Source organism: Anolis carolinensis, unplaced genomic scaffold (assembly GCF_035594765.1).
Source record: "Anolis carolinensis isolate JA03-04 unplaced genomic scaffold, rAnoCar3.1.pri scaffold_13, whole genome shotgun sequence".
NCBI lineage: Eukaryota > Metazoa > Chordata > Lepidosauria > Squamata > Dactyloidae > Anolis > Anolis carolinensis.
The window spans coordinates 19,726,056-19,752,032 of record NW_026943824.1 but is presented as its reverse complement, the minus strand read 5'-3'; the positions used below and the strand labels follow the sequence as shown (position 1 = coordinate 19,752,032).

The following is a 25,977-nucleotide window of genomic DNA, read 5'->3' as shown; positions in this document are numbered from 1 at the left end:
TAATAAATGTAATAATACCAATAATAATAGCAAAAAATAATAAATGTAATAGTAGCAACAATAATAGAGAAAAATAATAAATGTAATAATACCAATAATATCAAAAAATAATAAATGTAATAGCAACAATAATAGAGAAAAATAATAAATATAATAATACAAATACAATACAGAAAAATAATAAATGTAATAATAACAATAGACGAAAATAATAAATGTAATAATACCAATAATCATAGAGAAGAATAATAAATGTACCATATATTCTGGAGTATAAGCTGACCCAAATATAAGCCAACCAGGACCCTCACCCGAGTATAAGCCGAGGGGGGCTTTTTCAGTCTTAAAAAAAGGGCTGAAAAACTAGGCTTATACTCGAGTATATACAGTAATACAACCTGACCTTTAGCAGTTTGTCCCTCCTGCAAAAAGCTTTTTTTTTTAAACCACCCAGGTGAGGCTCACCTTTTTTTGGCCTTTGTCCCGTTTCACCCAATCAGGGTCCGGGCTAGTTAAGAATGGCGGCAAACGCCGTCCAATGGGGAGCGTGGAAACTTTGGCGGGCCCGCTCCAAGTCCCGCCTTCTCTCTCGCTCTCTATTCGCGGTGGCCCCGCCTCCAACTCGCGAGGGAGCCGCTGAGTGGCTGGGATCGTGCGTGAGTGACGTGGCTGCGGGCCAATCCGCCTCCGCGGCGACGCCCCGCCATAGCTGTGTTTGAAGAGCTGAGGCGAAGCGGCGTCTGAGGGGAGCGTCGCCATGTTCCAAGGCCCCGAAAGCGACGTGGCCAAGCCCAGCTCCAGGTAAGGCCCGGACGGAGCCTAGGTAGGGTCCCATGCGTCAGGAAACGCCCCTCGGGGCCTTCTTAACCGACCCCCTTCTGCCACAAAGAAAGCACCATTCGATACCTCCCGACAGATGGCCATCCAGCCGGTGTGGCAGGCTTCCTCAGAGCTTGTGAGGTCTCTTGTTATCAAGGCAAGTGGGCAATAATGTCCTGGGTGAGAGAATGAAACAACTCTGGTCTCTTGGAGGCGAATGTGAATGTTTCAATTAATCACCTTGATTAGCACTGAATGGCCTTGCAGCTTCAAAGTCTCTAAAAAAAAAACAACCTCTAAAATCAGGACAGTAAATAAAGAACAACTCTCAGAAAACATAAGAATTCCAGACAGGAAACAGTCAGGGCCAACTAACACCTCCCAACAAAGTATTCCCCCGGGCTGGAAACAGCCAGGCTTTGAAGCTGCAAGGCCATTCAGTGCTAATCAAGGGGATTAACACTTGCTCCAACAGTCAAAGAGTTCTTTCTTTCTCCCACCCTGGATATTATAATATATTCTATATACCTATACTATTGGTAATAATATTATAATGTAATACAATATGATACTAATACAGTAGAGTCTCACTTATCCAACATAAACGGGCCGGCAGAAGATTGGATAAGCGAATATGTTGGATAATAAGGAGGAATTAAGGAAAAGACTATTAAACATCAAATTAGGTTATGCTTTTACAAGTTAAGCACCAAAACATCATGTTAGACAACAAATTTGACAGAAAAAGTAGTTCAATAAGCAGTAATGTTATGTTGTAATTGCTGTATTTACGAATTTAGCACCAAAATATCACGATGTATTGAAAACATAGACTACAAAAATGCGTTGGATAATCAAGAACGTTGGATAATCCAGACTCTACTGTATATATACCTGTGGAATAATGTCCAGGGTGGGAGAAAGAAAGAACTCTTGTCTATTGGAGGTGAATGTGAATGTTTCAATTAATCACCTTGATTAGCACTGAATGGCCTTGCAGCTTCAAAGTCTCTAAAACTCTTTAAAAAAAACCCTCTAAAATCAGGACAGTAAATAAAGAACAACACTCAGAAAACACAAGAATTCCAGTCAGGAAACAGTCAGGGCCAGCTAACACCTCCCAACAAAGTATTCCCCCAGGCTGGAAACAGCCAGGCTTTGAAGCTGCAAGGCCATTCAGTGATAATCAAGGGTATTAACACTTGCTCCAACAGTCAAAGAGTTCTTTCTCCCACTCTGGATATTATAATATATTACATATACAGTAGAGTCTCACTTATCCAACATAAACGGGCCAGCAGAATGTTGAATAAGCAAATATGTTGGATAATAAGGAGGGATTACGGAAAAGCCTATTACACATCAAATTAAGTTATGATTTTACAAATTAAGCACCAAAACATCATGCTTAACAATAAATTTGACAGAAAAAGTAGTTCAATACGCAGTAATGCTATGTAGTAATTACTGTATTTACGAATTTAGCACCAAAATATCACGATGTATTGAAAACATTGACTACAAAAATAGGTTGGATAATCCAGAACGTTGGATAATCCAGACTCTACTGTACCTATACTATTGGTAATAATGTTATAATGTAATACGATATGATACTAATAATTATACAATATAATAATATATATTACATGTAATATTGCTCATAATATTACAGTATAGTGATATAACACAATATAGTAATATATAGTGCTAATATTGTGTTATGCTAATAATATAATATATTGTCATATATTGCCATTCTGGACCAGAATGAAGAAGGCGGGGCCAGGAAGACATCTTTCCGCCATGTCTCCTGTATCAATTTAATCATACAATAATATTATACCATACTATTATAATATATTGTATATACGTGTAATATTAATAATAATATTATGATGTAATACAATGTAATAATAATTATAATTCACTATTATAATTGTATATTTATATTACATGCAGTACTACTAATAATATTGCAATATAGTCGTATAATATAATATATTGTATGTATATATACTTGTAAACTGCCCTGAGTCCCCTTCAGGGTGAGAAAGGCAGGATATAAATGTTGCTAATAATAATAATAATAATAATAATAATACATGCACATATAATTTGTAAGCCGCTCTGAGTCCTGAGAAGGGCAGGATATAAATGTAGTAAATAAATAAATAAATATTCCACAGGTATATAAGCCCCACTTGCCTAGTTTCCAGCACGCCTCACAACCTCTGAGGATGCCTGCCATAGATGTGTGACTGCTTAGTTCCTCAATACAGCCACTCTTTTTGCCAAGCAATTGAACACATTTTATCTTTTGCAGAAAGCCAGTGGGGCTTTTAAACTAGGGATCGGCCTCATGACTCACCAAGGCCGTTGCTTTCCAACCAAAATAAGATGTTTATACCTTTCCCTCCCTGAACCCCATGTGAAGTCACCATCACATGGAAGCCACAAGGCGAAGGAAATGTTTTCAGCCAAATAATGTTCTTTGTGTGTGTGTGGGAGGGGTGAGTGGGTTTAATATTTTGTTTACAACCCAGCATATTTTGTCACTGAGCACTTCAAAAGTATAACCAATCAATCCGCTCTCTATTTATATTATAGAATTAATATTGCTACTTCGTGAAGCTATTTCATTGGTATTTGATTATTCCTGCACGTTCTGTGTTGTTATTATTATTATGTGTTGCCGAAGACTTTATTTATTAGTTATTTATTTATATTTATTGACAACAGTTATATCCCGTCCTTCTCACCCGGAAGGGGACTCAGAGCGACTTACAAGTTATATACTGTATACACAATATATTATATTATTGTCATAGCACAATATTAGTGCTATATTATTTTACTGTAATATTATTAGTAATATTACATGTAATATATAATATATAATTATTATAATATTACATTGTATTATTATGATAGTGTATTATATTATTAGCATAGCAAAATATTAGTATTATGTATAACTATATTTTACCATATATACTGCAATATTATTAGTAGTATTACATGTAATATAGAATATTTTATTATATTATTATATTTTATTATGGCCGGAATCACTGGGTTGCTTTGAGTTTTCTGAAATGAAAATGAACAAAATCTACTAGTACTGTATTTTAAAACTCTAAAATCAGGATAGTATACAAAGAACAACACTAAAAAAAACGGGAATTCCAGACAAGAAACAATCAGGCCCAACAAAGGATTCTCCTGGGGAAGAAGCAGTCAGGCTTTGAAGCCGCAAGGCCATTCAGTGCTAATCAAGGTGGTCGACTGCAACATTCACACTTGCCTCAAGCAGACAAGAGTTCTTTCTCCCACCCTGGACATTATTCCACAGATACCCAAACCTCACTTGCCTAATTTCCAACAGACCTCACAACCTCTGAGGATGCCTGCCATAGGTGTGGGTGAAACATCAGGAGAGAATTCTTCTGCAACATGGCCAGACAGCCAAAAAACTCACCGCAACCCAGTGATTCCGGCCATGAAAGCCTTCAGTAACACAATCCGCTGTCTATTTATATTATTGAATTAGTATTGCTACTTTATTAATTGCTACTTCATGAAGAAGCTGCATCCTTGGTGTTCAATTATTCCTGTGCTTTCTGTGTTGTTATTATTATTATGTTTACTTAATGTTTCTCTCCACGAGGAGCCTTAAAGCGGCTTACGTTAAAAGCATTTCAATACAATTTAAAATATACAAACATTAAAACAGGATTAAATATTATAGGCATTTTAAAGAGTCAGTTAAAATCCATTTGCAAAGCACAACGTTTAAGCAGAACTAGCATAATTGTGTCAATGTTCTATATCTGCTTATGGCTGACCTTTCTTTTTATTGATGTTGAAATAATTGTTCTGAAAAACAGGGTGCTGAAACCTCCGGGAGGATGCTCTAGCAATGTCTTTGGAAGCCCAGAAGAAGTCTCTGTCCCTCTCAAACCACGCAAAGCGACCTCAAACATATTTGGAGGTGGCGAAGAGCCCCAAGCCTTTGCAAAGAAAACAAACCCTCCAGGTGAGAACCAACCTGTTTTGTGTTGTCGAAGGCTTTTGTGGGCGGAATCGCTAGGTTGCTGCGGGTTTTCCAGGCTGTCTGGCCATGTTCCAGAAGCATTCTCTCCTGACTTTTCTCTCACATCTATGCCAGGCATCCTCAGAGGTTGTGAAGTCTGTTGGAAACTAGGCAAGTGGGGTTTATATATCTGTGCAATAGTGTCCAGGGTAGGAGAAAGAACTCTTGTCTGCTTGAGTAAAGTGTGGATGTTGCAATTGGCCACCTTTATTAGCATTGAATATCCTTGACGCTTCAAAGCCTGGCTGCTTCCTGCCTGGGTGAGAGCCTTTGTTGGGAGGTGTGAGCTGGCCCTGATTGTTTTCTGTCTGGAATTTCCCCGTTTTCTGAGTGTTGTTCTTTATTCACTGTCCTGATTCTAGAGTTTTTAAAATACTGGTAATCAGATTTTGTTCATTTCCATGGTTTCAGCATTTCTGTTGAAATTGTCCACATACTTGTGGATCTTTTTTTAGCTAATCATTTCATTATTTTATATACGACAGCCTCAGTTTAATAATCTTTGTACTAACTTCAGGATGTAGATTAAACGTCATAAAGTTTTAAAGAAATATGTATATTCTGGTTTTCTCGGAATTTGGCATTTTAAATCCAAAGATTTGCTCAATCAGATTTTTCACATCTTCCTTTGACATTTCTATGTTGTAAGATGTGACTAAATGAAATTAGTAAAAGAGTTAAAAACCTGGCTCTTCCAGTGTGCCTTGAAATAATTAATCCCCATCTAAATGAAAATATTTTGCACTTTATTCTGCCCCGCTATTGGAAATAGCTGGACTTCCTGTCCCACTCTAAATCTAGAGATCATGTCAGCACTTTGTTTACTTACCTGACCAAACGGTGTTTACAATTCACATCTCTGCACTTTGTCCTAGACTGCCCTCCCATGTTACCTATTTATTTGCCATTAAGTGGTGGTTGTGTTTTTATCATTTTTGTATTTTATTGTCTTATTGTAGTATTTTGTATTTTGCGGTTTTAATTTGTTCATTTTATCAATTTGATGATGTTGGTTGTATATGCATTTTATTTTGTTTACTGTTTGTTCTTCGGGCTTGGCCCCATGTTAGCTGCTCTGGGTCCCTGCGGGGAGATGGAGGCGGGGTATAAAAATAAAGTACAGTAGAGTCTCGCTTATCCAACATAAACGGGCCGGCTGAACGTTGGATAAGCGGAAATGTTGGATAATAAGGAGGGATTAAGGGAAAATCTATTAAGTGTGAAATTACATTATGATTTTACAGATTGAACAGCAAAACATCATTTTTTACAACAAATTGACAGAACAAGCAGTTCAATACATGGTTATGTAGTAATGTTATGTAGTAATTACTGTACAGTAGAGTCTCACTTATCTAAGCTAAACGGGCCGGCAGAAGCTTGGATATGCGAATATCTTGGATAATAAGGAGGGATTAAGGAAAAGCCTATTAAACATCAAATTAGGCTATGATTTTACAAATTAAGTGCCAAAACATCATGTTATACAACAAAATTGACAGAAAAAGTAGTTCAGTATGCAGTAATGTTATGTTGTAATTACTGTATTTACGAATTTAGTACCAAAATATCACGATATATTGAAAACATTGACTACAAAAATGGATTGGATTTCCAGAAGCTTGGATAAGCGGGGCTTGGATAAGTGAGACTCTACTGTATTTACGAATTTAACATCAAAACATTGCAATGTATTGAAAACATTGACTACAAAAATATTGGCTACAAACAAAGTGACTACAAATAAAGATAGAATTGCATAAAATTAACTTACAGTAACAACACTGTCAATATTTAAATTGTAAAAAATTCAGGCCTTGCTGCCTAGAGAAATAGCTGTGGATCCAGGCGGGGAGGCAAACTGCGTTGGATAATCTAGAACATTGGATAAGCGAATGTTGGATAAGTGAGACTCTATTATTATTATTATTATTATTAATATAGTAATGAAATCTGTGGAACAGCTGTCTATGGTACAACATTTTTATGTGTGTTGTTTGAATTAAACACCCAAAAAGACATGAAAAACAACTACAGTGTTGAAAAACATTGGTTCGTCTCAGGCTTGTGGTGACCAGGAGTGATAAGCATGGCGATGTTCTCTTTCTAAACTCTTTGAGGTGTTACTTCTTGCATTGCGGCACATCCCTCCCCTCTTCAGAATACCGTAAATGTCATGTATTGAAATTGACAGGGATAGTTGTTGGCAGGAGACACTTCTAGAGTCTCACCAGCCTTTTCCACCTGAATTAAAAGAGTGGTTCCTGGTCACTTCCTGTCTCGCAGGTGGAAAGGAGAGCGGCATATTTGAAGACCATAAACCGAATGCTTTGCGTCAGCTTGCGAATCCCCCAGGTGGGAAAACCAGCAATATCTTTGGATCCCCACAGCCTTTTTCCACTGTCAAAGCACATCCAAACAAGCCCAAGGTAAAGAACTTTATATACTCTTATATACTCCAGTTGTTTGAAAATTGTTTGGTGTAAAAGAGACAGTTACTGCTATACCTTTGCTTGAATTAGTATCAGAATTGGGAACTTCCTGTCTCATTGAATGCAATTTTGAGGAGAGGAGGTCCAAGGTAACCGACTGCCCGAGCTGGGAAGCCAAGCACAAATTGGTTGAATGAATGAATATTATTATTATGGTTGCATTAAATTTATTTATTTACTAATATTTCTACCCTGCTCTTCTCAGAGCATCTTACAGTTTGACCAGTACACAGTGTATAAATATAATACAGTGCAATGCAATACAAACATGAAATGCAAGTCAAAAATCACACAAAACATAATAATGTCCAGAAATAAGATATTTCTGTAGTGGGATATGTTTAGCACAGCATGGGCTGCAGAAAAATCGTGCCAATCAAAAGGTCAGCAGTTCAATCCCGGATTGGGATGGATGAGCACTCGCCATTAAGCCCAGCTCACCTGCCCACCTAGCAGGTTGATCGCAGAAATGCAAGTAGATAAATAGTGGGGAGGTAATGAAGGCACCCTTAAGGACATTGATCGATCGGAGGAAGCTCCTCGGCGTGGAAGATGGAGCGACAGCACCTCCCGTTGCCTCTGAGATGCTGAAAATAAGATGGGAATAATTGTCTTTACCTCTGTTTGTGTTTTCTGTCTTTGTTAAGTGTATAATCAGCACTGAATATTTGCTGTATTTGTGTACTCTGTAAGCCGCTCGGAGTCTCCTTTGGGGTCAGAAGGGTGAGGCATAAATAGTGTTAATAAATATATTAAAACATTTAGAACCAATTGCTATTATTGTGTAGACTCATCAATTAAATAATAGTATAGTTCGCTAATAATAATAATAATTATTATTATTATTATTATTGTACCCCGCCTCCATCTCCCCGAAGGGACTCGGGGCGGCTTAGATATAACACAAGGTGCCTAAAACAACGTATAAAATAAACACACAGTACAATGCAAAATAAAGCCACTAGTATATAAAACAACAATTTGAACTCAGAATGGCACCAATAACCAAAAGTGTCATCTGTCATAAGCTCCGTCATCAATGGTAAACATGAGCCAGCGGGAAAATTAAGAGAAGTCTCCACTAAATAAATAAATAAAAATGAAATAAAATCTGAAAACAAAAATAAAGCAGTTGGTAGGCTGGCTCCCTCCCGCTCAGCAGCTGGTGAAATGGGAGGGAGATAAACAGAATTCTATAAACACACAGAATAGTGCCTTTCATGTGTAAAGAAAGCTAATCAATCCCTAGAATTTGTTCTTTTTTTTAAAAAAAAAATCTGATCTCTCTTCCCCTAGGATCACACTGTTATATTGGATGACAGAGGGGATTCGCGTAAGGAATTAAAAACAAAAGGTAAGTCAAGGACATTCGTCATATTGATCCTCATGATTTCTTCCTTAGAATGATACTAAATTAAAGTTCAAGCTGTGTTTTTTCCATGAAATGATATACAATTGAAGTCCATTCTCATGTAGATTCAAGTACAGTAGAGTCTCACTTATCCAAGCTGAACGGGCCGGCAGAACCTTGGATAAGCAAGCAAATATCTTGGATAATAAGGAGGGATTAAGGAAAAGACTTCTAAACATCAAATGAGGTTATGATTTTACAAATTAAGCACCAAAACATCATTTGACAGAAAAAAGTAGTTCAATACGCAGTAATGTTATGTTGTAATTTCTGTATTTACGAATTTAGCACCAAAATATCACGATATATTGAAAACATTGACTACAAAAATGCATTGGATAATCCAGAACCTTGGATAAGCAGGTCTTGGATAAGTGAGACTCTACTGTGAATGTTTTCCAGTTATTTATTTATTTATTTTGTTAGCTACATTTATATCCTTCTTCCAACAGAGAAATGCAAAACTCTTGACATCTTTCTTACTTTCGTTGCTAATTAAAGAGTAGGACAACATGACATTTGAAAGACGAGTGTAACAAACTGTGTGATGCAAACATATCCATAGTAAAACCAAAACAACAAAAGCAATATTCTTGTATATACACCTAACAATATGACTTCTTGTGCAGCTCCAGAAGACCCAAAACCCCGCGTGGAAGTCGTAAGAGAAGTGGTTGAAGCGCCGAAAGAGAGCCCCAAAGTGCCTGGGCCCAAGATGGATGACCACGAGCCCCGGCTGGGGCCACGACCACGTTCGCACAACAAAGTCCTCAACCCGCCCGGAGGCAAATCCAGTATTGCGTTCTATTAGGGACCCCCCCCCCCCCCATTTCTCCCCATGGAGTCAGCACAGAAGCACGCCCAAACTTTTGATACGATAATACTTCAAGAAGGAAAGTGGTTTGGCTTATTCAGTATGTGGCAGAAGCCAACTTGAGCATTTCTATATTGGGTTTTTTTAAAGGCACAGATCTGTTTTCTGAGATACATTATCCTTCATGCCTGATCACTCCTGTCACTTTCTGAATATGATGATGAAAATGTCCTGTGACGGGCTGCTGCTACATACATCCCCCCCCCACCCCCCCGAAAACAAATATGGCTTTCCCGAAGCTCAGATTGGCTTTTAGAGCTCTCAGATAATTTTGTTCATTGTAGAAAGAAGAGGAAGCCAGCAAAAACACGTAACTAAAGCTCCTGCAGAACTATGGATTGTAGACAAAACAAATCATGCGCAAATTAACTTTATGGAGCCGTCTCAGAAACCCTAGTCCTAGAGGATAGAGTTTGGATGCCAAAGGAGGTTGCCGTTGTGGATGATGCAAAAATCTGTGAAAAGAACACTGCCAAACCACTTTTGCGTATAAATAGAATTTTGCACGACAAGCTGATTAAGAAGTTAGTGCTGTCGCTATCCTCCAAAGAGAGGCACTGAGCTGCTTCTGCCCTCCAAAAGCACCTTCTTGTCACTAATTCTCTGCTGACTCCATTCGTCTTACTTGCCTTCCTTTATCAGCCTTAATTTGCTTTCGGCTACTTCCGCCCATGCTCTGGTAGTCAAGTTGCCAGGTCTTTGTCCCCTCAGAAAACACCTGTACCTTTAATTTCACAGCAGTCATCTACAGTAGAGTCTTGGTTATCCAACATAAACGGGCGGGCATGATGTCGGATAAGCGAAACTGTTCTATGAGGGCTATCCAGAAAGTAGATTACATTTTGGAATTAAAACGAACAAAGTATAGGATAAAACATTTACCATCTGCAGTTGAAAGCCACACCCAAATACCACTTCCCAACATAGTCGCCATTCAAATCTAGGCACTTATCATAGTGATGAATGAGCTTGGCAACTCCTTCCCCACCAAACTCTGCCGCTTGCGTCCTCAACCAGCCACCAACACAGCGTTTTGCCACACCCAAATACCACTTCTCAACATAGTCACCATTCAAATCTAGGCACTCATCATAGCGATGAATGAGCTTGGCAACTCATTCCCCACAAAACTCTGCTGCTTGCGTCCTCAACAGTGTGCACCCAGCTGCATGGGGCTGAGTGTCCCCATGAAACAGCAAAATCCCCGCGCTATTGCAATGCTGAAATACAGCCAGGCTGAAGAGAGGAGCAAAAGGAAGCAAGGAAGAACCCCGCTCTCGCTTCTTTTGCAAAGAGATCTCAAGAGAATCAAAACATTGTGGCTTCCCTTCCCTTAAGGAAAAGGCACGGCTTACCTAAGAAGGCCTGCTTGGCCTGGCTGCTGAGCAAGCTCCAGAAAGCGGCCTGGAGAAGATCAGTGTAGGCTTCCGAGAAGAAGCAGCCAGGATCGGCCAGGGCTTGCAAGCGGCAGAATTTGGTGGGGAAGGAGTTGCCAAGCTCATGGCGATGATGCACAGCTGCGGAAAGGGGTGACCAGCTGGTTGAGGACACAAGCGGCAGAGTTTGGTGGGGAAGGAGTTTCCAAGCTCATTCATCGCTATAAGTGCCTAGATTTGAATGGCGACTATATTGAGAAGTGGTATTTGGGTGTGGCTTTCAACTGCATATGGTAAATGGTAAAAAGCGGAAGTTGGATAACTGGGACTCTACTGTATTTTGTTTTGTTCCTTATATTCATTATAGAAAAATCAAAGAATCCTGTTTGTGGAACATAGTAAGTCCCTTCTAATTGACTTCAAAATACAGGTCACGTCTCTAGGCAAGAGCTTGGCAACCCTATCTGGAGACATGGATTTACTTATCATTTATAACAAGTGTGTGTTATCGTTAACTCTCAGTCTTTCTCTGTCTGATTTGGGCTGGCTCCATTTTTGCAAGATCGTTTTCTTGCGATGCACTTTCTGTTTAGTTTGTAATGCTGCATTATTTCTTGTACTTGCGCCATGTCAGTTTGGTATAAAAGAAACTATGGTCGGGAACCTTTGATTCTCCAAATGTTTGATCCTTATCTCCCTGCCTGTGATACAGACTCGGGAAACATCTGGCGTGCAAATATTTCCTACCAAAGGGAGGAATCTTCCATATGGGGGCCTGTTGCTTTCCAACGGTGCGATAATTAATTGTCAACGTATAGTTCTCGGTCTGCAGCGGCTTGCCTTTCCACTCCTCTGTGTATAGGAGTTTTGTCAGTCACACCAAAGAACTAGTAGCCTTCCTGGTTCTGAGTAGCAAGAGTGGTGCCAGATGTTAAAATAACTCCGTATTTTGTAGAACATTGTGCCTTCTTGACTGAAAAGGATAATGTCTGCTGTGTGAACGTGGGGAGGAAAAGGGCTTTGTTGCATTTGTAGTTCATAAGACGTTGGCCTCCTCCCTGCATTGAAATGGGAAAGGCCACTTGGTTGTGGAGTTAAATCAGGAGCAGTGTGTGTGTAAACAGTGGGCCAAAGCCTGCTTTTCTGACATCATTTGTACTGTTGTTTTGGATTGTCTTCCTTCTGTCTTAAGGACCAAGCGTGGGCTTTGCGGGGACTGAATGAATCATGAAGGTGCTTTTTCACCAGTGCCTCTATTTGGGATGATAACAGTTTTAAAGCTAAGCCTTAAATTATTATTACTTAATAAACGGTGTGCCATTTTGTTCTTAAAGGGGAGGGGGGGCTTTTGGAGACGCTGTGTCTCCAAAAGGGGAACTTTTTGTAATTGCAACTAGAATGTGTTTCACTCGTGTGCTGCTCAATAAACAGTTATGTTTTGTGAATGCCATTACGGGATGGATGGTTGATCTTCAAGGCTTGGAAGTGGCCTCTCTGTGGGGCTCCGTGTGCTTTCATCACCGGTCCTGGGACGGATAGGGTGCCAAAGATTCCCTCTGCCTTGGCGAACATTGATAGACCGTGTCTGTGTATCTGTTTACATGGAATGTACTGAGTGATTTAAGCATATGTGGCAGGTCCCTCATCTAGACGCTGAATTGATACAGCTATTATTTCTTGGCTGGTAATGGGAATTAAAATCGTACTTATTTCTCTCCCTCCTCTGTTGTTAGAAGCTGTTATTGGAACTTCTAATACTGAAGTTGTCGAAGGCTTTCATGGCCGGAATCACTGGGTTGGTGTGTGTTTTCTGGGCTGTCTGACCATGTTCCAGAAGCATTCTCTCCTGACATTTCACCTGCATCCATGGCAGGCATCCTCAGAGGTTGTGGGGTCTGTTGGAATCTAAATACAGTAGTCTCACTTATCCAAGCTAAACGGGCCGGCAGAAGCTTGGATAAGCGAATATCTTGGATAATAAGGAGGGATTAAGGAAAATCCTATTAAACATTAAATTAGGTTATGATTTTACAAATTAAGCACCAAAATAATAATAATAATAATAATAATAATAATAATAATAATAATAATAATAACTTTATTTTTATACCCCGCCCCATCTCCCCGAAGGGACTCGGGGTGGCTCACATGGGGCCTTGCCCGATACAACAATCAAATATCAATCACAAAGCCATAACACAATTAACCCAATAAAAACATCATGTTATACAACAAATTTGACAGAAAAAGTAGTTCAATACGCAGTAATGTTATGTTGTAATTACTGTATTTACGAATTTAGCACCAAAATATCATGATGTATTGAAAACATTGACTACAAAAATAGCTTGGATTATCCAGAGGCTTGGATGAGCGAGGCTTGAATAAGTGAGACTCTACTGTAAGTGGGGTTTATCTGTGCAACATTCACACGTACCTCAAGCAGACAAGAGTTATTTCCCTCACCCTGGACATTCCACAGATATATAAACCTCAGTTTCCAACAGACACCTCAACCTCTGAGGATGCTGTCGCACCCCAAGGCAGAAATCCCATTGATTGTAAGCAACACACCAACTGATTACACAGCAAGCAGTTTATTATAGAATATATATATAAAAGCAAAGATCCAAGTAGACATGAGAGGTCATGAATTCGAAGTCAGCCCGGGTCGGAGTGAGCTCCCGACCATTAATAGTCTAGCTTGCTGTTTACCTATGCAGCCCGAAAGACAGTTGCATCTGTCGAGTAGGAAACTTAGGTACCACTTTATGCGGGGAGGCTAATTTAACTAATTTACGGCACCATAAAACCTTCCAGCAGCGTGTGGAAGAATGTGGAAGTACTCCATTAAGGACTCGGTGTCACAAGTGGAGGGTGAAGCGGCATCTCCCCCTGTGGCTGGGATTGAGCATACCCTCATGAAGCCGGAAGCTGGAAAATGTTGAATTGCCTCTGTGTCTGTCTATATGTGTCATATGTCCAATGGCATTGAATGTTTGCCATGTCTATGTGCATTGTAATCCACCCTGAGTCCCCTTCGGAGTGAGAAAGACGGGGAGAATATCAATACTGTACATAAATAAATAAGTAAATAAAGCAGGAAAATAGTAAAAAGTACAATCCAAACAGTAGTGAGGAAAGACTGTCTTTAAAAGTTTCAGTTTAAATCCAAACTTCCATGGAGCAAAGTAGGTAAAAACAGGAAACGTAGCAAAACAAGACCATTGGCAAAACTTGGATAAAGTAATTCAAAAAGCAAACATTAAATCCCACAGGCCAACTGGAACACAACAATCCTTGGAAACATGGAGCTCTTGGAAATATGAACCTTGGGGTTAAGGCAAAGTTGCCTCGACAGAAACGAAAGCAACATGAATCAATAAAAGCCTTCCTCCAAATCCCAGACCATGAGAAATGCATTAGTTTTCCTTCCTGAGGCAGCTGACTGATTATTATTTATTTTCAGTTGTAAGCGAGCAGATCGTCTGAGTTTCTCAGAGACTTTCCTATCTTTGCTGTGAAATTGTCTTCGGTTCAAGGTGATCTTCTTGCTGTAACTGTAGAACGGAAACTTTTTTCGTGTCAGGAGCAACCTGAGTTGCTTCTGGAGTGAGAGAATTGGCTGTCTGCAAGGACGTTGCCCAGGGGACGTTGCCCGGATGTTTTGATGTTTTTACCATCCTTGTGAGAGTCTTCTCTCATGTCCCCGCATGGAGCTGGAGCTGACAGAGGGAGCTCATCCGCACTCTCCCGGGTGGGATTCGAACCTGGCAGCCTTCAGGTCAGCAACCCAGCCTTCAAGTCACGAGGCTTTAATAATAATAATAATAATAATAATAATAATAATAATAATAATAATAATAAGTTTATTTATATCCCGCCTCCATCTCCCCCAAAGGGGACTCGGGGCGGCTTACAGCAAAATCAGATACAAAACAATGATAAAATAAAATATGAAACATCAAAGAACAATAATAAAAACCAATAATATATACACAGCAGCCGAAAATCCACTCTGCCACGGGAAACATGGAAACTGGAAGCCTCCTAGGATGATGAAGCCTCAAAGCAGGCCTCCTCAAACCTGCAGTTTGGGCCTACAACTCCCAGAATGCCTGCCCATCGAACAAGCCAGCGAGGGCTTCTGGGAGTTGGAGGCCAGGCCTTTACAGAGCCACTGCATCCTCATCAGGGGTCCCCGGAAGCTGAATAGTAATAATTAAAAAGGCAGGATGGCACTATCCTGGCGTCGCGCATCCTTTCCGCCGGGCATCCTCGGGAAGCGGCAGGTGCCACAGGGAAGCGTGCTGTCACTCCTGCACTGCAGCCAATGGCGATCTCCCAGGGGCGGGGCGCAGGGGAGCGGGCTCGCTGATTGGCGCTGCGCGGAGGCGAGCGAGCCGGGACCGCAGTCGGAGCCTCAGTCGTGAGGAGAAGCAGAGCATCCTGCGAGTGCGCGTGCGCGGCGGTGGCACCGGGCCCTCGCTTCTCCCCGCTCGGTTCCTGGCGCCGAGGCCGCCGCCGCCGCCGCCGCCGCGATGCTGGAGATCCACCTGGACGACGGGGTGGGCGGCGTGGTGGGCGGCGTGGGGGGCGCCGCCTACGCGGGCGACGACTACTGCTCGGGCTCGGTGATGTCGGAGCGCGTCTCGGGCCTGGCCAACAGCATCTACCGCGAGTTCGAGCGCCTCATCCGCTGCTACGACGAGGAGGTGGTCAAGGAGCTGATGCCGCTGGTGGTGACCGTGCTGGAGAACCTCGACTCCGTGCTCACCGACAACCAGGAGCACGAGGTGGAGCTGGAGCTGCTCCGCGAGGACAACGAGCAGCTCCTCACCCAGTACGAGCGCGAGAAGGCCCTCCGCAAGCAGGCCGAGGAGGTCGGTTCCGGCGGGGGACCGGGCGGGGCGGTGGGCCAGGCAAGGCCTGCCTCTGAGGGACCAAATATGGAGGCCGGGCCCGCCTCTGAGGGAAAAGGGGGCCCAGTCAGGGCTTCTCCTTCAGGGAAAACCTCTGAGGGACCTTTTAAGGTGGTTTGAGGCCAGCCCAGGCCTGCCTCTGAGGGAAAAGTGGGTCCAGCCAGGGCCGAAGCCAGGGCCTGCCTCTGAGGGAAAAGGGGGTCCAGTCAAGGCCGGAGCCAGGGCCTGCCTCTGAGGGACCAAATATGGAGGCCGGGCCCGCCTCTGAGGGACTTCTGAGGGGCCTTTATGGCGGATGGAGACCAGTCAGGGCCTACCTCTGAGGGGAAAGGGGGTCCAGCCAGGGCCGAAGCCAGGGCCTGCCTCTGAGGGACCAAATATGGAGGCTGGGCCCGCCTCTGAGGGACTTCTGAGGGGCCTTTATGGCGGATGGAGTCCAGTCAGGGCCTACCTCTGAGGGGAAAGGGGGCCCAGTCAGGGCTTCTCCTTCAGGGAAAACCTCTGAGGGACCTTTTAAGGTGGTTTGAGGCCAGCCCAGGCCTGCCTCTGAGGGACCGTTTATGAGGATGGAGTCCAGTCGGGTCTCTTCTTCAGGGGAAGCCAGGGCCTACCTCAGGGAGACCTTTAATGGAGGGTGGGCCTACCTCTAAGGGACTTCTGAGGGGCTTTTTATGGAGGATGGAGTCCAGTCAAGGCCTCTCCTTCAGGGGACCGATTATAGAGGCTGGGCCCGCCTCTGAGGGACTTCTGAGGGGTCTTTTATAGAGTATGGATTCCAGTCAGGGCCTGCCTCTGAGGGAAAAAGGGGCCCAGTCAAGACCGGAGCCAGGGCCTGCCACTGAGGGTCTGTTTATGGTGGATGGAGTCCAGCCCAGGCCTACCTCTGAGGGAAAAGGGGGTCCTCTGAGGAACCGTTTATGGAGGATGGAGTCCAGTCAGAGCCTCTCTTCAGGGGAAGCCAGGGCCTACCTCTGGGAGACCTTTTATGGAGGGTGGGCCTACCTCTAAGGGACTTCTGAGGGGCTTTTTATGGAGGATGGAGTCCAGTCAAGGCCTCTCCTTCAGGGGACCGATTATAGAGGCTGGGCCTGCCTCTGAGGGACTTCTGAGGGGTCTTTTATTTATTTATTTATTTATTTATTACATCACTTCTACCCCGCCCTTCTCACCCATCAGGGGACTCAGGGCGGCTTACAGTATAACCATACACATTAAAAACAGTTTTCATCAAATTTAAAAATCCATCAAGATTAAAAATTACAATAAAATTAAGAATAGCCATTAAAATATACATAATTATACATTTAAATATACATTTAAGGCGCTTTCCATGTTCATGTGGGGTCTGTCAGTAGGTCATATATTCTTATCTCATTTTTGCTGCTACTCATGCTCAAATGCCTGGTCCCATAACCACATTTTTGTCCTCTTTCGGAAAGACAGGAGGGAGGGAGCCTGCCTGACTTCAATGGGGAGGGCGTTCCATAGGCGGGGAGCCACCACTGAAAAGGCCCTGTCTCTCGTCCCCGCCAGCCGCACCTGTGAGGCTGACGGGACCGCGAGCAGGGCCTCATCTGACGATCTTAAGCTTCGAGGTGGGTCGTAGCGGGAGACACGTTCGGACAGATAAGACAGATAAGTCTTTTATAGAGTATGGAGTCCAGTCAGGGCCTCTCCTTCAGGGGACCATTAACGGAGGCAGGGCCCGCCTCTGAGAGACTTCTGAGGGGTCTTTTATGGAGGATGGAGTCCAGTCAGGGCCTCTCCTTAAGGGGACCATTAACGGAGGCAGGGCCCGCCTCTGAGAGACTTCTGAGGGGAAAGGCAGTCCCACCAAGGCCTCCCCTTCAGGGGAAACCTCTGAGGGTCCGTTATGGAGGATGGGTCTGACTCTGAGGGACTTCTGAAAGACCTTTTATGAATAATGGAGTCTAGCCAGGGCCTACCTCTGATGGAAAAGGGGGGCCGTGAGAAATCGTTTATGGAGGATTGACTCCAATCAGGGTCTCTCCTTCAGGGAAAACCCAGGACCTACCTCTGAAGGACCTTTTATGGATGATGGGCCTACCTGTGAGGGACTTCTGAGGATGAGGGAGTCCAGTCAAAGCCTCTCCTTTGCGGGAAATTGGGGCCTACCTCTGAGGGACATTAAGGAGGATGGAGTACTGGGGGCCGTGCGGCATCCAAGGCCGCTCCTACAGGAAAGCACTGAGGGCTGTGCCGGAGGGAGAGGTCCTGTCCAGGCCCAGCCCTTGTCTTGGGCCAACTCCTTCCACAAAGATAGGCCGGAGACCTCCTCCCTTGAGCGCAAGGGCCACCTGCCTGGGCTTCCACCTCCTCTTATCCTTGGGGGTCCTCTGCCCAAAGCCTGCTCCGCTGCAGGGCCCATCTGCCCTCCCTCTCTCTTCAGCCATTTGATTCTGCATTTGTTTTCTAAAGAAACACAAATCATTGTCATCATGGTAAATAATGCATTTAAACACATACACCAAACACAGGGTTCAGAAGTCAACATTTAGCAGCAATAAAATGCAAATCAAAACTAATGCTTAAAGCTGATGTGTAGACCTGCCAGAAGAGATAGGTCTTCAGTTGAATTTTAAGAAGGATCATCAACTGCCCTGTCCCTATCTGCACTGCTGTAAACAGGGATTTCCCCATGTTACGAACAAGAGTGGTTCTGTAGGTTTGTTCTTCAGTTGAATTTGTATGTAAGTCGGAACTGGGACATTTTTGAAGCGTCACTTCTGCCCAATCTGCATCCCTCCAGGTGTTCGGGGCTCCAACTCCCAGAGGCCCCTATTTCCAACTCGTCCTGTGGCCACTCTTGGACCCCTCTCCCTGCTTTCTAGTTCTCTGGTGGACCATCACATCCCCTTGAATCCCGGTGCCATCATTGCTGACCATTTATTTATTTATTTATTTATTTCAATTATGTTTTAGGCACATTTCCCCCAATTCCTCTATTACTCAGTAGCCCTTCCTTCCTTCTCCCTCCTCTCCTCTGGAATCTCCCCTTTCTCCACCTTTCCCAGCCCAGTGAAAAATAAGGAATAATCTATTATATGTGGAGCAGCAGATGACAAAGGAACAGAAGGTGTCAGCCTCTACCATGATTTGTTTCTGCAGTTATGTAGCGCAAGGAAAACATTTGTAGATGTAGGATGAGGAACCACAATATGTCAATGGTAGGATGAACTGAAGGTTTAATCTGCCAGTATACTGCTTATCTTTTTACTGATGCTGTATTTATCTGATCAGGTCCAGGAGAGTGGTGAAGGAAATGTTTCCTTGCTGAGGGTTGTTGTTGATTCTTCTCATAGGTCTTGGATTACTCTTTGCCTTGAATTGATTTTGAGACTGTACCTTCTGGTCCTTTGGGCCAGTAACTTGGTATTTCATCACAGGATGAGTATCTTAAAATAATTCTGTTGGATATTTCCTAAATTAAAAACTAATTAGACAAGAATTATTCATGTTTATATTATTGTTATTTTTAATTGTTGCAATCTTGCTTTCTATTAGAATTGAAATCATAAAATGCTGATTAGTAAGATTGGCTTCTGAGTAGCTGTAGAACTGTGGGCTTTCAAACTTCTTCCATAATCTCTAAGCATAGTTACAGGGATGATGGGAACTGTAAGCATAGCCACAGGGATAATTGGAACTGTAGCCCAATCGTATATGTTCCCTATCCTTCTGTTAAAGCATATGTGGGGAAAGGTGCAAATCTATGCCCCTTGCGCAGAAATATTTCCCACCATCTTCAGTGAAACTTATAAGTTTCATGGCTCTCCCAAATTCTAAACATGCAAACCATGATGCCATATTGACAGAATCTGGACCTTCTACCTGCAAATCAGCTCCTCAAGCAGGAGTATGTATGTTGCCTGGCCAGGGAAAGGTTGTCCATTGCTGAGAATCCCACAGGAAAGTAGATATTTATCTTGCAGAGATTATGGTGTGAGAGAAAAAATCCACTTCTAGTTCTTAATGAGTGTCAGTTTGCAGCTGGCCAAGCCTTTGAGATTTTTCCATTTTGAAATCTTGCTTGTATGTATCAGTTCTTGTAAGTATCAGAGAAGATGGCGATAATAGTGTCTGTTCGCTTTTACATGATTTATTTATACATCAGTCATCTTGCCAAGATATTGCGTGCTGGCTTTGCTTCCTGTCTGTTCAGAAATGTTTTGGATGGGAGTGTAAGAGCAAAAGGGTTCTCCTCCCTATTCAAAAAAGGAAACTTATATGTGCATAAGCTGCATTCATATACATAAGTCACTAATAGGATGCTGGCAATGTATTCCTCTTAAATCTGAAGCCACTAAGTGAAACTCTCTGAGAAATTAATGTAAGCAGTGAAGGCGGCTTGAAAATAAACAAAATTTTGCAATGCTGTGGTGGAATATGCAGAGTTGCCTCAAGCAGCTACAAGTCTTGGTCAAGAGGACAGAACTTAGCAGGCCAACTAGTGGGCTTCAAGTTCTTGATGTCAGTCATAGTATAATTTGTATTGTTTACATGGTTCTTAAAGGGTGCCTTACAGGGTAGATTTGTAACTACTACAGGCAGCCCCCAAGTCACAAGCATCCAACTTGCAAATGGGGATGAGACAGCAGGAAGTGAGAGAAATCTGTCCCTCGTAAAGTAATTTCACTCCTGGAAGTTATTATCAGGGAGAAAGGGGGCTCAACTGAAGCCTTATGTCCAATCCTTGTGTCCACAAACAATCCAAAATTTTCAAAATCCAATTATCATAGTGAGTGAGAAAGTGAGATGAAATCTTCCAAACAGGGGTACAGATAGCAAAACAAACACCACAGGGGCATTAACATTTCCATATGCTATCCAAAGCTTATATCTATCTACGTATCTATCTGACTTGAGTTACACTAAAATGTACCTGTTCCAACTTTTAAAAATTCAACTTATGAACAGACTTACAAAACCCATCTTGTTCATCACTTGAGGATTGTCTGTACTTTCCTCATGCAGAAATATATGGAATCGTATAGGAGAGTGGTTTTACAAAGGCAGTTATCATGATAAAAATCTCAGGAAATGCTGCAAGAACCTGTTGTGTGCCTTCATGTTGGGTCTGACTTATGGTGACTGTCAGGTGAAACTACCATGGAATTTTTCTTAGCAAGATATTTTGGAGGGCATTTGTTTTTGCCTTTCTCTGAGGCTGAGAAAGTGTGACTTGCTCAAGGTCACCCAGTAGGAACCCACATCCAAGATCTGTCAAGTCAACTGTTGTGGCTTTTGAATGTTTATACCCATTTTCTCTGCTTATTGTTGTCCCATGTTAGAAGTTCATTGAATTTGAAGATGCACTGGAGCAGGAGAAAAAAGAACTGCAGATACAGGTCGAGCACCTTGAATTTCAGACACGGCAGCTGGAGTTGAAGGCCAAGAATTATTCAGACCAAAGTAAGTGGAATACACATAGTCATGCACAAATTGTGTTAAATTCAGTGGATCTTACCTGCATCTAAAATGGAGAACCAAACATGTATAATTCATAGAGAATAGAATGTCTATTCATAAACATAAACTTTCAGTTTCAGAGAAGTGCTTTACTTAAAATATACATTTACTGTTGTATTCTCAGCCTGTGAATCAAAGATTTGGTATAAATTATGAAAACTCTTCTTCTGGAGGAAATTATATGCAATGGCTGGAGAATTCCATGTTTCTTTTGTTAAATAAAAATAGTTACATTATGGCACTATGCAGTGTTAATAACATAATAAAATAAAAAGTAGCCCTTGCAACAAAATCATTAAATAAAAAAAAAGGTGGAAAGTCTTACTTGTGATCCAAGTGGACACATTTTGTTATGATACTTTGTGTTAGTTTTGTCATAAAAATTCCTTTTGCTGATTTTACCAAGAAAAAAAACCCGGATGAGTCAATAGAAGTAAACATGTAGCATTTCTGTGTAAATTATTTTCATCCCTTTAGTTAGCAAGTGGCAGTTCTTGGGCAATGGAAATACATTCTATTTCATTAGATACAGCACTATCTTGCTTGTCCAGTCGCCATTCACTTTTACAGAATAGGTCCTACTGACAGAATTGAATCTTTAATGTCCCTGGTCTGATGAACATCTGTGTCAGCTCTTAGTTTATAGAAGCTTATACCTTTAATGTTCAATGTGCTTTTTCATTTTCTGGCTATTTTCATTAGATATTAAAGCCTTTTGTTCTGGGAATGGTTCTTTTATTGAAAGAATGCAGCTTCTGCAATATCTTGCAATGTATTTGCCTGAATAGTGATGTGATAGCCATCTCAATAGCTGGGCTGCCATTCAGCAAAGGGGCCAAGTCTGTGCTTTGTTGCTCCTAAGACCAGAACACAAGTGAACGAGGTTCCTGCAATGGCAGAAGAATGGACTGCATCACCCTACTTATCCTTTTCTTTTAAATGTTTCTATGATTCTGCAATTCAATAAATTAAATTTGTTCCTTTTCATTACATTATTTTTTAAGTTTAGCTTGCATCATCATACAAGTAATTACTCCAAAAAGAAGTTAACTACTGGAAAGTGCATCATATGTACCTTGTTAATTCTAAGTTCCAATCTCAGTAATTTTTAATTGCATAAGTTCACTTCATATGCAGAGGATTCTAGGTTCCAATTGTGGAGTTTGTTTCCAAAACATACCCAATTTTAAAAAAATTGAAAAATGAGTGGTGGCAGCACATTGTTGGTTAGGAGTAGAATATTATGTACAGACCAAAACTACCAAAATGTATCAAATCACTTCAGTATAGGGTTTGGAAAATTGCATTTTGTAGCAAAAGAATGCATTTCTTCAGCACATTTTTTCGATTTCTATTCAGTTAGGTTTGGTATTTTTTGGAAACAAAGCTTCACAACTATAGACTCTAAACAGGTTTAGGAAAAGCTTCTGTCTGAAATTCTGAAGACCACTGTCAGTCCATCCTGAAATAAATGATATGTGTTCTAACATTTTCCTGTGGTCTTTGCTGACCCTGATTGGAAATGTTAGAGATTGTACCTTTCTGTATATAGTAAGCAATGTTTTCTAAAACTAAAATGGAACTGTTCCATTCTTTTGCTAGTTTTTGTGAGCGTGAACCAAGAGGATAGAAATTAACCAGACGGATAAATCTGGTGTGCTACCTCTCATGTCTTTTGGATGATCACTTGTTGCTGCTGTTGTTTTCTTCTGGGATTTGTAGATCAGATTCTCTTTCTCTAATTCCCCCTCTTCTTCCCTTTTTCCTCAATGAACAGTTTCCCGGTTGGAGGAACGTGAATCTGAAATGAAGAAAGAGTACAATGCTCTTCACCAGCGGCACACAGAGGTATTTCATCTTATCTTTCCTAGGTGCAGGCAGCTATTTTCATCCAGATTCCCTCCAGATGTGTTGTACAGTAACTCATATCATCCCTGAATAGCAGATGTGCTGGTTGAGGCTGATGTGCGTTGGAGTCCAACAGCATCCGGAATGCTACAGGGTCTAAAAAGAGACTGCTTCATTCACAGCTTTGTGTTCTCAGTGGAAATAAATTACTTTAAGAAAATTGGGTGACCAGAACACAAATCGATGGAATGTTTCAAATTCTGTGGTACAGGGAGGATCTAAGTTGACTATTGTGTTTCTCTCTTTCTTTTGCAGATGATCCAGACCTACGTGGAACACATTGAGCGGTCCAAACTGCAGCAGGTTGCTGCTGGAAACAGTCAAAATGACAGTGGCCTACCTGGGAGGAGGTAGGGTTGTATCCTGATTTTCCCCAGAAAGAGCTTAAGTGTTTTGTAAATAGAGTCGAGCAAAGCTACACATTAAGAACCATGGGGATTCTGGGAGTTGTAGTAAAAGGCCATCCAGTCCAACCCCTGCTTTGCAGAAAGAAATAAACGAATAAAAGCATTCCCAACATGTGGCCATCTGTCCTCTATTTAAAAGTCCCCAGATGACATCCTTTTCAAATATTTAAACATGATTCTTATATCTCTCTTCTCCATAGTTATAATATACCCAGCTCCCTAAACCACTCCTCAGGGATCAGTGGCTTCCAGACCTTTGACTGTTTTGGTTGCCATTCTCCTGAGACATTTCAGTTTGTCATTATCCTTCTTGAATTGTGATGCCTAGAATTGCACCACAGTATTCTGTGGTCTGATCAAAGTAGAATAGAGAGGTATTATTACTTCCATCACTCTCTTATTGAATCAGCTTAGAATCGCATTGGCTTTTTAGCTGCCTCATCATATTGTAGACTCATATTCTGCTTGTGAACTGCTAAGACCCCTATATGCTTTTCACATATACTATTGTTATCTATATGATATATGTGCCTAAGTATAGTATCTTACATTTCTCCTCGTTGAAATTCATTTTGTTAGGTTAAAGACTTCAGTGGTGTGCTCTAGAATCTTCCTTAGTATTCACATCAGGGGGATTGGACAGTAATTATTTGGGTCCTCTCTTTTTTTGGAAATTTTTACTCCAATCTGCTGGACCTTCTCCTGTTCTCTACTAATTTTCCCAAAGAAAATTGACAATGGGTCTGAGATTACTTCTGCCAGTTCTTTTAATACCCTGGATGCCATTCATCTCTTCCTGGAGACTTCATTCATTTAGCTAAGCTAGATATTTCTGTGCCGCCTCTTTACCTGTTCTGTGCTGCATTTCCCCTACTGTATCTGCTTGAACACTGTTTTAGTTTTGGGAGAACACTGAGGCAAAAAAATGTGTTGAGTAGTTCTGCCTGTTTTCCTGTCCTCTGTTAACATTTGGCCATGTTTTCCATGCAGTGGGCCCACCCCTTCTTTGTTCTTCAGGTGATATTGAATGGTCATGCTTAAGATGATAAGGTTCGAAAATTCACTTTTTCAAAGCTGTAAATATGTTAAATGGGCATCTATTACAATTTTAATAGAATTATTTGTTTTAGTATGGCATCATGCCAACATCAGCAGGTTGATCAGTTATCAGGAACAGCATAACTTGGAAGCTCTATTACACTCTTTTCTTCATATGTAGGAGACTGGCAGAAGCAGTCTCCTCTTGGCTTCTATTATTCTCTTCCTAGCCCCCACCCAGCTTTCCAAATACTGCTGGTATACAATCCCAGGATTCCATAGCATTGAGTTATGGCATTTATGAGTTGATATGACGTGATGGATTCTGCGGATTAATATAAAGTCGAACACGGACTGACTTTGACTTTGGCTCAATTCTACTGCCCCTGTTGTAATGGTCACATGGTTTTTTATTGTTTTGATTTGGATACCGGCTTTTAATTGTGTTTTATGTTTGGTTTTACTACATTTGTATTATATGTGGCATCTAATTCTACCATTGTGTAAGATGGGGGAGAAGAGCGGTATATAAAATAAATAAATAAAATTTAAAGTGGTGCCAGACTGCATTCATTCTATAGTGTAGCCCCTTAAATATGGAAGAATCCTCTGCTGCTTACTCCCTCCTGCCATTGAGACAGAAAGTAGGGAGGCAGTCCTGGAGGAAATACACCTGTATATATTTAAATGTGCTTCCTGAGCACTTCTGATCCTTGCAAAGCATCCTCTGCTAATGTACCTTTGAGGAAACAGGCACTATCTTTAATCAGGAGATAGCGACATGATGCAATTTTAAATATTGTTGTCTTTTGGACCCACTGCATGTTTATGAGTCTGCATGTCAACATCTCCATCTCTGCTCAAGTGAGCATTTGGTTCTGAGCACAGGACTACATGTGTAGGTGTCTTTGCATGATTGTTGCACTCTAATGATTGTTGTTCTCTTGTCTTGCTTCTTGTGCGTGACCTCTCTTGTGTTGGGTGTTTTCTGTTTGTCACGTCAGTCACCGCCAGTCATGGAGGAAAAGGTAATTTGGGGGCAGCTGTGTATAGCGGGCTGGGAGGCAATTGGAGGTTCTGTTGTTGGCTTTTCCTTTCTCTTTCTTTTTCTGTATTGACTTGCGTCAAACTGGTGAATGGAACA

General features: G+C 41.7%; 2 protein-coding genes across 22 annotated transcripts in view; both read left to right on the top strand.

Moving 5' to 3' along the window:
- The first annotated feature begins 658 nt into the window (after positions 1-658).
- Positions 659-12,789, top strand: jpt2 (Jupiter microtubule associated homolog 2). Its single transcript, XM_008122121.3, has 5 exons — positions 659-801; positions 4,710-4,858; positions 7,202-7,344; positions 8,704-8,761; positions 9,448-12,789. Exons 1-5 carry the CDS (start codon positions 758-760, stop codon positions 9,627-9,629), a joined length of 576 nt encoding a protein of 191 aa, XP_008120328.1. The 5' UTR covers positions 659-757; the 3' UTR covers positions 9,630-12,789.
- A 2,683-nt stretch (positions 12,790-15,472) lies between these two features.
- mapk8ip3 (mitogen-activated protein kinase 8 interacting protein 3) overlaps positions 15,473-25,977 on the top strand; it is a 61,916-nt gene continuing 51,411 nt past the window's right edge. For 14 of the 21 annotated variants that reach the window (XM_008122137.3, XM_008122135.3, XM_016997996.2 and 11 more), the window contains exons 1-5: positions 15,473-15,951; positions 21,303-21,423; positions 23,258-23,328; positions 23,644-23,738; positions 25,838-25,861. In XM_008122137.3, coding sequence (XP_008120344.2) covers positions 15,610-15,951; positions 21,303-21,423; positions 23,258-23,328; positions 23,644-23,738; positions 25,838-25,861 — 653 coding nt within the window. In that variant the 5' untranslated portion in view covers positions 15,473-15,609. Of the gene's footprint in view, positions 15,952-21,302; positions 21,424-23,257; positions 23,329-23,643; positions 23,739-25,837; positions 25,862-25,977 lie in introns of those variants that run through there. The other 7 variants (XM_008122139.3, XM_008122138.3, XM_016997997.2 and 4 more) reach the window with 2 other exon arrangements.

Excerpts from the sequence above, each read along its gene's own strand:
- jpt2 (XM_008122121.3), top strand. The coding sequence starts at position 758 with ATGTTCCAAGGCCCCGAAAGCGACGTGGCCAAGCCCAGCTCCAG. Across the intron at positions 4,859-7,201 it reads AAAGAAAACAAACCCTCCAG|GTGGAAAGGAGAGCGGCATA; the intron begins GTGAGAACCAAC and ends CCTGTCTCGCAG. Across the intron at positions 7,345-8,703 it reads CACATCCAAACAAGCCCAAG|GATCACACTGTTATATTGGA; the intron begins GTAAAGAACTTT and ends CTCTTCCCCTAG.